Source organism: Polypterus senegalus, chromosome 3, assembly GCF_016835505.1.
Source record: "Polypterus senegalus isolate Bchr_013 chromosome 3, ASM1683550v1, whole genome shotgun sequence".
NCBI classification, from domain to species: Eukaryota; Metazoa; Chordata; class Cladistia; order Polypteriformes; family Polypteridae; genus Polypterus; species Polypterus senegalus.
In genome coordinates this window covers 261,311,078-261,324,353 of record NC_053156.1, presented here as the reverse complement: position 1 = coordinate 261,324,353, position 13,276 = coordinate 261,311,078, and the positions used below count along the sequence as shown (strand labels likewise).

Here is a 13,276-nt window from a genome sequence, read left to right as displayed (position 1 = left end):
GGCTTCTAGAAATTACAGAATTAAGGGTATGAATAATAGAGATTTCAGTTTGATTTTGAACAAATTTGCAATCCTTTCTGAAAAATGTGTTTCACTTTGCTGTTATAGGTTATTGAGCATAGATTGATGGACAACCACTGCATGCTCCACAACCTGATCTGTTAGGATTACTACAGAGAAAAAACAATCTGCTGTAATAACATACCCAACACTACCGGCTTATTACTGTACTCGGATGGAGAAATCAGACCACCTATTATATAGTGCAATGGTAAAATGATTGCCAGTACTAAACAAACAAAATAAAAAAATTACAGAGAACCAAAACAAATAATAAAAGTAAACACATGGCAGTCCCTCATTAAATGTCACTCTCAGCTCTCACACTTTAAACCACTTAATGCAAAACCTTCAGTTCCTGCAAGCCCTTTAACCACATTTTTGTCATATTAATCTTAAAACATAATCTTCCATGTTTGCTCTTTCCTCACTGGTGTTGGAAGGGGGCCTGTAAGACTGTCAAATGGAGTACTTAGTACATACTGTATCTTTAGTTTACTGGACTGTAATATGTGTATTATACTGGAATGTTAAAATAAAAAGTGTAAAAGTCATTTTTCCACCCCAAAGCAATACATACTGTTAAAATACCCAGTGCAACTTAGCACTGAGCTCTAGGGAAAAACTATGCACATTTCCAAAAGTGTGTACTTAAAACATGAATTATGAAGTAGTGTATTCAAATTTCATCTTTTGTGGAAATGGTAAATTTATTGCTAAAGATGACAAAATTGCTATTTTTTTCCCCTTTGTTATTCCAGAGACATTTAAAGAATTTATTATTGCTTTTATTAGAATGCCAAGGTCAATTAAACTTTATTGCATTTGTATACATCAGTGCAGACTGATTTTTCCAAATACTGCAAAATGTTAATTTATTATGGGTATTTTTCATGAAGTGCAGCTGCATATATATTTTGTAACAAATGATTATTATTTTTAACACTTTTTTTATAAGAACAAGACAAAAAGATGTAGTAATTAACAAAAATAATTTCATGGTACATTTCCCAGAAAAAAAATGCTGCTAAGTATACCATGCGCTTAAGCATATTCTGTAACAGATCCACTTTAGGGGTCTCTCTCTAAAAACCCTTTTAAAATGCAATTTTCCGTCTGAAGATTTTACATCAGCATTAAAATAAATGCAGTCTCCAAAAGTTGATTCAGTAGTTCAGTGTTTCAGAAAATCGGGCTCCCCATTTGGTTTTGATGATCATCTTCCCAGAACCGTAGCCAACAGAGCCATCCTAATGTACATGCCATTCTCTGCTTGTCTGAAGTAAGCAGCTCGAGGGTCAGTATCCACTTCAACACTGTAGGGCAAGAAAGACAGAAGTGTTATTACAGCTGGCAAAGTCCCTAGTGAAGAGAACTGATTTAAGAAGATGGATAGGTAGTTCTATTAAAACTGACGTGGTATTTAAATAGTGTAATATATCTGCATGCACTAATGGAAAAGAACGGACATGAGCATAGAGAGAGAGGCAGCAGTTTCAATAACAGAAAAACATAGGAACAGAAATCTACTCTAATAATGCCAATGGTAAAAATGTACACTCTTGAATGAGTTGTGACACACTGCAACAGATTCAGTCTAGTGTTTGCAAACACTGTCCAATTTTCAACAGTCCAGAAAACATGATTCTCTTTGTATAACTTAAAATTACAGAAATTGTAAATATTTATAAAATGGTATCGATTTATTTGAACACTACTTTGTAAAACAGTCTTGTTCTTACCAATGATTCAGTATTGTGTACTTCCGCACAATATTAGTTCAAGAAATAAAAATGACAAGATGGTACTCACTCAGATATTTCTGCAATTATACCACTACAACATCTTTATTCTGAATTTTTAATAATAAATACAAAGGTAATATTTACTAGCATGATTTCCAATCTGCCATACTGTATACAGGGTTCCAACTCTTTTTTACAAGCCAAAAATCATATCTTTAGCCTTCTGCTCTACTCATCTTCCTCAGGCTCAGGTCTTGCACACCTGATTCCACTAAGGCAGGGCTTACCAAACTAAGTCCTGGGGACCCCCTATGGCTACAGGTTTTGGTTCCAACCAACTTCTGCTTTTAATTGGATAATTAAGTGAGCCTTAACTTACCAGTTTCTGTGGTTTGGAGTCAGTGGAGAAATAACAAAACTAAGTGTGGTAAAGTTTTATTAAAATGTACTAAGCACTTATAAGGGGGTAGCTTTTTTGTTTTTTTATCTTAACAGTTTTTAGCCTGAGTTTCTTTCTGCTTTTCCAGGTGTTACGATTGTTTCATTTATTATTATTAAATTATCTACTAATTAGTGGGTCTGACACTAAAGTTATTGCAGCCTTTCATCATTCAGTGTTGTTTACCTAGCAGTCAGTTCTGTTTGTTTTCATTATTAAGATACAATGAAGGATACAAATTGCACAAAAAATAACAAAACAATAGGACAACAAAAGGGAGGCAAAATTAGAAATATTTCTAAATGTCTTATAAATGTAAAAAAAATACTGCTGTGCTTTTCTAAAGGCAGAATAAGAGAAAGGAAAAGACCATCTAAATAAATGAGATCAATTATTATCACCAATCATAAATGTGGCTTGAATAGTGCGTCCTCAGGCCCGTGTTTGGGAAGCGCAGTGCTGGGGGATTAATGATCTCATTATCAGATCTTTCAGGGGTGCAGAAGTGTTAAGTCAAAAATATAATTTATTAAAAACTTTATTAAAATAAATAATAATAAAAATGGTCTATGGTTAAAAAAAAAAAAACTTTTTCTTGACATTACTCTTTAATTTCAATAATATGTTAATTCCTAGAAAATTAGTAGCATTTCTCAGTGATTAACCAAAATAGGTAGGCCAACTATTACATGACTTTTATCATTCATGAAATGCATCATAAGCAAACTATTTTCTATACTAATAACATCCTGAAAAACTAAATGTGGTAAGTGGAATATTAATACAGCGAGGCGTTATTTGTGAATCAGATCATTCTCAATGATTACGGCTTTATTTCATTCAATTTCTCCACAATTTGCCCAACCCACCCGGCTGCTGCGGCACCATGGATTCCCACAGGGCAAGCTAGAAGTTGGGAGTTCTCTGGAATCCTGTTTGGTACCATGGGCAACACCAGAGGGAGCTATAGAGACGGCAGAGCCCTGCTATGTTAGGCTTTCACCACACCTCGGAGTGATTCCAGACCTTGCTATGAGCCACCCGGACCATTCCCAGGAGCAGCTTAAAAGGAGCCAGAGCCAGAGAGAGAGAGAGAGAGACGGACAGACTTTGCCAAGTTTGGGTAGCTGATGCACTCCCTGCAGGCCCCGGGTGGTATAGTCAGCAGGATTTCTGGCCATTTGCAAGGCATAGATCTGCAATAAAATTGTCTTGTGGCAATCCCAACACACCAGCACAAGCACATGGAAATGCAACCACCCACATTAAAGCAAAGGAGAACAGACACTGTAATGGGACAAAGGGCCAGGCAAAAACTGAGCGCGGCACTGAGCCTGGCACACACTATCAGCCGCAACACTGGGACTGACATAGCTTGCCAGAGGAGAAGCATGCCAGACAATGCGCCAGGGAAGGAGGTAAGCGCGAGCTGAAGATGCACTATGTCCCTTACATTTAAATGTGCCTTACATTTTTTGCCAGCACTTTCCTTCTAGATAGCAAGAAGCTGGACTCCCTTTGTCAACTACTGTGCACTCCTGAAAAAGATGACAGCAGTGCGAACTCACAGAAGCCACCACTCACTGGGGAGGAGCACGTGAAAATCCTCCTGGACCCAGAGCAGTTGGTGGCCCCTATGTTGCCCGGACCCTCGCCTCACAGACGAGTACCCACAAGGTGGGAAGGGGGCGGCAAAGACTCAAACTGCCTTCTCCAAAGCAGGTAAGCAGCCATTCAGGGAGTGCCATGTTGCTGTGGATAAATGGGTGCAGGCAGGCAGAACAGGAAGGCCAAGCAAAAGACCACCCAGACGACTCACCTTTCTGTATACCTAAGAAGGACCCAGTGGCCAATACAGGTAATGGTATGTGGACTGTGCGGGAGCTGGAAAGGGCCCTTCAGACTGTGCGTCATCCATTTCAAGTTGTCAAAAATGTTACAGAAAAGCGATCCAGGGGCTGGAGCATATAGCCAAAGCACCCATGAAGAACATATGCATCATTTTTGAACGTGAATATGTTTATCATGTCAATGCACAGGATAACAGCAGCTCAGTGATATAAATTATTATATATGTGAGTCCATATTTAGCTGGTTTGGCTTCACTTCCCTACATCAAGGGTGACATTTCCTACTTTCTCCAAAATGTTGGGTCAGAGCTGCCATAAACATATGCAAGTGTTTCTGCCAGGCTTTCTTTTATAAATCAAGACATGTGTGGAAAGTAGCATACCACATTTTAAGCCATCTTTTGTACAAGGGCAAGGTTTATAAATCTGACCCCTGGTCACGAACGTCAGAAAGCACACCACACTTCTAACTACATCAGAAAGGATGTTGTTGAAAGAGAATGTAACTTAAAATTTCTAGGACTGAAATTCACTGTTGAACTGAGGTGGGCATGACACACTGCATCTCATCAAAACGGTTCACTAGCACATCTGCTTCCTAATATGTTTTAAGATAGCTAGTATGTGTCCATTAGTTTACACAAACATCTTCAGGTGAACAGTAGAGTCCATCCTCACTGAATTCATCACATCCCGGTACAGCACCTGCTCAGCTCAAGATTATAAGGCACTGCTGAGAGTCATGAATTTGGCACAGAATATTACCAGCTGGGAGCTGCCTTCACTTCAGGATATATACAAAAGCAAACAATATAATTAAAGACCTCAGTCATCCTGCACAGCCTTTTTCTCTCACTCCTCCCTTCTGGCAAATAGTTCAAGGCAATCAGCACATGCACCAGTATATTCAGGGATAATTTCTACCCACAAGTCATTAAGGTTGCTTAAATGTCAATCACAAAAATTACAATACTGTAACACAACAAAAGGTGCGCATAAATACACAATATTTAAAAATACATATTGTATAATGGTATATTTATGTTGTAGCCACGTTTACTTTTGTTTAAATGATGCAGTGGAGAACGTGCCTGGAAACATTACAAATAACTTGCTTCAATAAAACTATTACTACTTCATGCTTGAATGAACAAATACCTCAGACTTTTCAGTGCATTACTTATGCCCACCCAATTTCATTTTGCATTCACTTAACATTCATATAAATAAAATAGAATTTTGCCAACTACTTTGTTTGACACGTCCACCTCAACAGAAGGCTTTGATTAGACTAAATGCTGTTTCAGTAAAGGTTTCAAATTTGATACAATGTGTGCGAGTTTTTCAATTGTGCAGATGATCTGACTTTGCACTTTATGCCTTTCACACCAAAGCAACCTTTTATGGAGTAAAACATCACAAAACATACAGGCATGGTGTATTTTCTTTTGTGTGATTTCATGCATAATTAATGAAAATAAGCTCTTTTCCAGGGGTTGGTTTAATACAGTTCTAACTACAGTACTAATTATCTGCAGAGTGGGCAGAAGGCTGTGGAAATCTGAGTTTCTACAAATAGAGAGGGTATTCAGTAACTTTAATCACTCAGCAATAAGTAATTCTCAGTTAATATGTGAATGATTACTGGAATTCTTCTTTAAGAATAGATTATTTACTTGCATAGTATAGCTTACTGTCATTTTTAGTGTCACTTATTTTTCTGTTATTATCATGTGTCCAATACAAACCTGAATGAGTGACACTATTTCACAAGAGTAAGGTAAAGAAAATCCTTATTGTGATACATTAAGTTGCATTTATAATTATGATCAACATTCATTTTCAGGTAAGCAGTTATGAACATGAGTAGTAAATAGAAGAGTGTGCATATCAGAAATGACAATACTCAACTTGAACCATTTAGGCTTGGTAAAATAAATACAAACTACCGTAAATACTCGCAGATAAGTTATAACATAGATTAGTTGGGACTTGATTTTACTGTATAATTTCTGGTATTTTATAATTTCAGTCGTATAAGTCGAATGCAGAAGGTATAAGTCGATTGCAGAAAACTCACGCTATTGGTACAAGGGATTATGATATGCTAAACGCCCACCTGATAGAGTAACCACGGACCAGATGGCCTTTTTTTTTTTCCTATGTGGGTGCGGCAATGCACTATATCAGCGTATGCTCCTAACTGCTCTCTCTCTATTGTACCTACGCGACCACACAGTAATACCCGAACTATTCCAAAGCGATGTTTGCACCGATTCGTGTTTTTTGTATCTCACACCCTCATACACCTTTATCGTAAGAACATCCCTTATTTACGAAGGACCGTTCGATCAAAAGAAAATATGAAGCTGGTTTTAAATTAAAAGTTGTTGAAGTGGCGAAAGAAATTGGTAACTGCACTGCTGCCACAACATTTGATGCATCTGAGAGACTGATGCAAGATTGGAAGAGGCAAGAAGATTGGGGGGGGGTGGGGAATGAAGTGTCGCATTTTTGAGTGCGTGTAAAAGTTGTGGTCTGATTTTATGATCAATTTTTTCGGGTTTCAAGATCCGACTTATACCTGAGTATACACGGTACATCAGTTCTCATTTTTACGTAACTATTCCAAATATACTCCATTATCTTGGAGGTTTTGTGTTTAATAAAAACGTAAATAAAACGCAGACAAATACTTCAGCACACACCACAAAAATAAACAAAATGCTGGAAGAGTCAGTAGCATTTAGCATATTGACTCAAATGCTTAATGTTTCTAAAACAAAATGAATGCAGTCTGCATTTCTTCCATAGTTCCCAGAGTATTTGTTAACTATGTGCCTGTCATAGCAGTGAACACCTCTTCTAAATAATTTTTCAACTACAACACACAGGTTCTAACTGTACAAAGAACTAGAATGGTACCTTTTCATTAGAATGATTGTGTAATGGGAACAAAGTAACCTAGTTTTTCTGTTTAAGGTTCAGCCTTTCTAAACTGTTCACCTGTATCTTTGGACTATCAAATAGTACAAAAAATTTACTTCCTCAACTGCAGATGATGATGAATAGAGAGGTGGGGAAGGCTAAAGAAAAGTTCTATGATGAGTTGTATAAGAGGTTGGACACTAAGGAGGGAGAAAAGGACCTGTACCGATTGGCTAGACAGAGGGACCAAGCTGGGAAAGATGTGTAGCAGGTTAGGGTGATATAGATGGAAACATACTCACAAGCGAGGAGAGTGTGTTGAGCAGATGGAAGGAGTACATTGAGAGGCTGATGAATAAAGAGAAAGAGAGAGAGAGAAGGTTGGATGATGTGGAGATAGTGAATCAGAAAGTGCATCGGATTAACAAGGAGGAAGTAAGGACAGCTATGAAGAGGATGAAAAATGGAAAAGCCGTTAGTCCAGATGACATACCTATGGAAGCATGGAGGTGTTTAGGAGAGATGGCCGTGGAGTTTTAACCAGATTGTTTAATGGAATCTTGGAAAGTGAGGGGATGCCTGAGGAGTGGAGAAGTGTACTGGTGCCGATATTTAAGAATAAGGGGGATGTGCAGGACTATAGTAACTACAGGGGGATAAAATTGATAAGCCACAGCATGAAGTTACAGGAAAGAGTAGTGGAAGCTATGTTAAGAAGTGAGGTGATGATTAGTGAGCAGCAGTATGGTTTCATGCCAAGAAAGAGCACCACAGATGCGATGTTTGCTCTGAGGGTGTTGATGGAGAAGTATAGAGAAGGCCAGAAGGAGTTGCATTGCATCTTTGTGGACCTGGAGAAAACATAAGACAGGGTGCCTCGAGAGGAGTTGTGGTATTGTATGAGAAAGTCGGGAGTGGCAGAGAAGTATGTAAGAGTTGTACAGGATATGTAAGAGGGAAGTGTGACAGTGGTGAGGTCTGTGGTAGGAGTGATGGATGCATTCAAGGTGAAGGTGGGATTACATCAGGGATCGGCTCTGAGCCCTTTCTTATTTGCAATGGCGATGGACAGGTTGTCAGACGAGATTAGACAGGACTCCCTGTGGACTATGATGTTTGCTAATGACATTGTGATCTGTAGCGATAGTAGGGAGCAGGTTGAGGACACCCTGGAGAGGTAGATATATGCTCTGAAGAGGAGAGCAATGAAGGTCAGTAGGAACGAGACAGAATACATGTGTGTAAATGAGAGGGAGATCAATGGAATGGTGAGGACGCAAGGAGTAGAGTTGGAGAAGGTGGATGAGTTTAAATACTTCAACAGTACAGAATAATGGGGATTGTGGAAAAGAGAGCAAGCAGGGTGGAATGGGTGGAGAAGAGTGTCAGGAGTGATTTGTGAGAGACGGGTACCAGCAACAGTGAAAGGAAAGGTCTATAGGACAGTAGTGAGACCAGCAATGTTATATGGGTTGGAGACGGTGGCACTGACCAGAAAGCAGTCATCTTCATCTAACAACTTGTTTTCATTTTGTATATTCATACCTGTATTTCTTATAAAAAAAAAAAAAAGTTAAATCTAACGCCTCATTTTCATTCTGTATTTTCATACATGTATTTCTATACAAAAGTTACATCTAGTGTGTCATTTTCAAATAAATATATTTTGCTGTTTATGAAGCACTGTTTTTTTATACAGATATTGTCAAGCTTGGATCGGAGTTGCATGACAGACAGGAAGGTAAGTCCAGGTTTTTAAGGAAAATAGATACTTTATTATGGTATAGAGAAGGTAGGTACAGTCTCAAGACTTCATTCAGAACTAAAGCTGTTAGGAGCTGTGGCACGAGAAATTATATACATTGAATTAATGTTCTGTACATCTTGTTTTAATTTTAATTTCCCAAACTCTGGCTTCCACCCGAACAAGGGTATCGACTGCCTCCTCCCACCTGCAACACTGAAAATCAGTCAGGTGTTGCCAGCAATTGCATAGGGTCCCGCCATAATCCTGTGAGAGTGCAGACCTCTAAACACAATGTTCCACAGTTTTCTAGCATCATAAAAAGAGCGACTTCTTTGAAGTGAAGCACAATAACTTTTGGAAAAAGAGCTACAAAATACTCCAGTAATACTGACCTTATTTCATTTACTCTTGGTAAGGGATGCATTACCACCATCTTTTTCTTCGCTCGAGTCATAATATGTGGTGTCAATATAAACTGGCCAAAGCACTTAAGGTAGACAAAAAGGAAACAGCAAATGAAAAAGCGATATTAGTGTATATTTTAAATAATTAAAAACTTAAACATTACTAACCGTCAAAGATATTGCAAGTCAAAAAATAATAAAGCACAGTGTACTTTTTATATGCAAAATGTAGCACTTTGTCATAGAAAAGGTTGGTTTTATTATCTGAAATTTATTACAAGAAAATAACTAAAAATTACTCAGAATTAAGAATTTAAAAACAACTTTGCAGCTTCTTAGTCAAGTATAATTAAGAGTTACATATTTCCTCAGGGCCAATTAAGTCCAATTAAGTAAAAGCTGGAGAGCAAACCAAGTGAATTTAAATTTTTTAAACACCTTTGGATTCTCCCCTTCAGACACAGTTCACAGTTCTTTTTTAATTACACAGCCTTTTGGTCTCTAACTGTACATTTAAGCCACAAGATATTTTATTTACATATATAAAAAATTCCAGGCCACTGAACTGAATCAAATTAAAATAACTCAAAGTAATTATATACGCGAAAAACAAAAGCCATTTCTATTAAGCAGATCAATAAAAAGGGAATGAATGTCATTTAAAACAGTAAATGCAAAATAACTAAGCAGAAATAAATTACCCAGAGAAGAAATTTAAGATCAACATGTTTATGTTATGAAGCAAACAAAATGTCATGATTGATAAGTATTTGTAGAAGATATCATAAAAGATGTCAAACCAACAGAACTAAAGCCATTATTTTAATGCCATGTTTTTCACTTCACTAGAAATACTTGCTGATCATTTTCTGTGGATTATGAAGTTCCCTAGATAGCGAATTGCTGAAAAATATACTTGCATAACAGACTTTACCAAGCAGCTATGCTTAGCAACTTAAAATGTATCTGTAAGGTGCTATTTAGCTAAGAAGGAGGAAGTAAAATTAACAAAATTACAATCATATTCCCATCTGTCCGAAAAAAAAAACATTAATGAACTACATCTACACAACTTGATGGTGGAGAAAATATTAAAGAAATCTTACAGCACTGTACTCAAATTCTGAAGCAAACCGCTCTTTTTGAATCCTGGTCATATAAAGTACATCTGTATCAGGAAGAGCCTCCTCGATACTATCGAATTCCTCCTGTAATTGCAGAAGAAAAAAGTGACAATTGACATACAGAAAAAACAAAAAAAAAATCTGCAAAATATTACTTAAGTTCCTTAAACTAATGCAATATGAATAATACTTAAACTGTAAAATCAGCTCTGGCAATGCATTAAATTACTACTCATAAAAGTACAAATTAGTCTTGTAAACATTTGAAAATTGAATACATTATAATATCTTTACTTACACTTGGATATCTATTGGTAATGTCACACTTTGCTATGACAGTTTAGCGTAAAATTTGAAACCTCACCTGTTTGATTCCTTTTGATGCCACAAACTTAACAATATCTGTAGGCATGTGTAAATTTTTAGGTGCAACATAACGAAGAGTGATCCTATATTGAGTAAGGAGCTTTGCCAGGGAGTGTACAGTACGTCCATGTTTCAGGTCTCCAACCATAGTGATCTACAAATATTTAACATAAGAAAGTACTTCTCTTCACAAACAAATATAAAAGCACAATAAACAAATCTGCATGGTAATTTGCTAAACTACCGGATTTTTTCGTGCAAGAACTGACATCAAGAAGTATAGTTGCTTACAGTACAAGGAAAAAGAGAAAAAAAAAAAACTCATAGTCAGGTGTTTAGTAAAATAACAGCCATTCACATTTAATATTTTATACACTATTAAAAGTCACAATGTTTCAAACTTAAAATAAATTATGTTAACAGCCTAAACAACTTTCATGGTGCTTATTTTTCATAAATATAATACTCCTTTGATATGTTACAAATATACTAGTTATGTTTTTATTTTAGGACAAAAGGCATGCCATAACTATCAATTTTAGGTAAAATAACTAAGACACATAAAACCTGCTTTCGTAACAACTCTAGCACTCATACCCTGTGCTACTGCAAGTAAAAAGCATGATTCTGGAATGATCACACCGTTTGGAAAATTAAATATTACTTTAATAAAATCACCAGCTTTATTATTAAGTCCTAAGGTGATATAACAAGAAAGAATGAGATGACTTACAGTCATGCCATTAACAGTGCCCAGCTCTTCACGAATTGTAAATACATCAAGTAAAGCCTGAGTAGGATGTTCTCCAACTCCATCGCCCGCATTTATGACAGGCTTTCTGCAGTGTTTTGCAGCCATCTAAGATAAAAAAATAAATAAATACATACAGAATTATAAAAATAACCTTTATTTGTAACCTCAAATAAGCACATCAAGTCTAAAATGAAACGCTCTAATACAGCTAGGGACACTGCTGTTAATAAAAATGCTATTTACTCTTAAAATTCAATGTACTTTCAATTGTAGGACTGAATTTAAAAGCAATTACATTGCTAAACTATAGTAAGTAACAAAAATACAGTAATTTACAAAAGCAAATGCATTATGATAGAGGAAAAAAGGAAAAGATCTTTTTTTGAATAGAGTGGCAAGCAGTTACCTCTCCAGTAAACACTGTTAAATATTAAAAAATATGTCACTTTTGAGAGAAGAGAAACCAAAAATTTCATGATAAGGTTCATATCTGAAAGTAATACTTGATAAATATGGTGCTGGTAAATGACAGTAGGTTGCTGCATGTTAGAAACATGTGCATCAATTTCCAACATGGACTTTGTACCCATGCCATAAAAGTGAACTTAATTATGCCCGTACAAAGTAAAGTTGCACATACACTTGCTTTTGCCTATGCTTAACCATACTTAAATTTTGCATCTATCTGTGCCCTTCTAGACTGTTACATACACAATTGTAATATCTGAAATGCCTCTTATTCAGACCTTATGAATTTAATGAAATACAGTACAAACTTTAAACATCAAGTCTATTTCTTACCTCAACAGCACCAGGTTGTGGATGTCGAAGCACTAACACATCCGCATAGCAACTCATAGTTTGCACTGAATCAGCCAGAGACTCGCCTTTTTGTGTGGATGATGTGGATTCTGAAAAATGGACCACAGAACCACCAAGGCGTTGCATAGCAGCAGAGAAAGAACTACTAGTCCTGGTACTGACCTCATAAAACATAGATGCCATTATTTTTCCCTGCAAATAACACAAAACATTGTTAGAAAAGATAATACCTGAATACACACAACTAAAGGGTTACAATGCCAAAAAAAAAAACTTTTCACATTCACCTATACTATACAGAGCTGCAAACCTCTATATATCTAAAGAGATGCATCCCACTCTATAAACTATTTTATTATTTATTTAACAAGATGCTCTAATTCAGCCCTCGAAGGAAGTGTTTCTAGTTTACAGCACCTGTTAAGAATTTAACCTCATCTCACTGCTTATAGCTAATGAGATAAGAAGTTTAGGTGGTTTGCTTACTGCAGGACTGGCTAATTAAATTTGTCAGGAGAAAAGAATAACAGAGGTGAAAGGAGGCTTAGAGAAACAGTTAAATGCAAATGAGCTTATTTTTTCTCCATTTTTATGATATTTCAGTTTTTGTAAACTTTTCCTGAACAGGATAACTTGGGTGTAAATATGCATTAGGACCGGACTGAACTGGGAATTTCCTGTTACCAACTAGGCAAGAGAGGCTGACTACTGCTAAATCTCCAAAGCAGCTACGAATATGGCAAGTTGTACAGAGTAAGCCTCAACAGACTAATCTCTGGATGATGAAGTGCTGCTGCTCTCTTGGGTAGAGTTTGCATGTTGCTGGTATCCAAGCTGGAGGGTCAGCCCACCTGCGTTTACACTTAAATTTATTAGGCTGAAACTGTGATATGCCGTATTTAAACCTTAACCTATCCTTAGCAGCAACAACTGCAAGACTGTGAGTAACAGCTGTAGGACAAAATGGGCATTGCCCATTCTGCTAGGTTTTCGTGGTGCACCAGGCTTGTTAAAGTAGATCTAACAGGGATGCAGAC

General features: G+C 36.8%; 1 protein-coding gene across 4 annotated transcripts in view; it reads right to left on the bottom strand.

Moving 5' to 3' along the window:
• Positions 1-832: 832 nt before the first annotated feature.
• The window catches only part of cad (carbamoyl-phosphate synthetase 2, aspartate transcarbamylase, and dihydroorotase), a 113,031-nt gene continuing 100,587 nt past the window's right edge, over positions 833-13,276 (bottom strand). For all 4 annotated transcript variants that reach the window (XM_039748999.1, XM_039749000.1, XM_039749001.1 and 1 more), the window contains 6 exons: positions 12,219-12,431; positions 11,397-11,522; positions 10,662-10,817; positions 10,280-10,381; positions 9,162-9,256; positions 833-1,376 (listed from right to left, as the gene is read on the bottom strand). In XM_039748999.1, the coding sequence (XP_039604933.1) occupies positions 1,277-1,376; positions 9,162-9,256; positions 10,280-10,381; positions 10,662-10,817; positions 11,397-11,522; positions 12,219-12,431 (792 nt within the window). In that variant the 3' untranslated portion in view covers positions 833-1,276. The remainder of the gene's footprint in view (positions 1,377-9,161; positions 9,257-10,279; positions 10,382-10,661; positions 10,818-11,396; positions 11,523-12,218; positions 12,432-13,276) is intronic.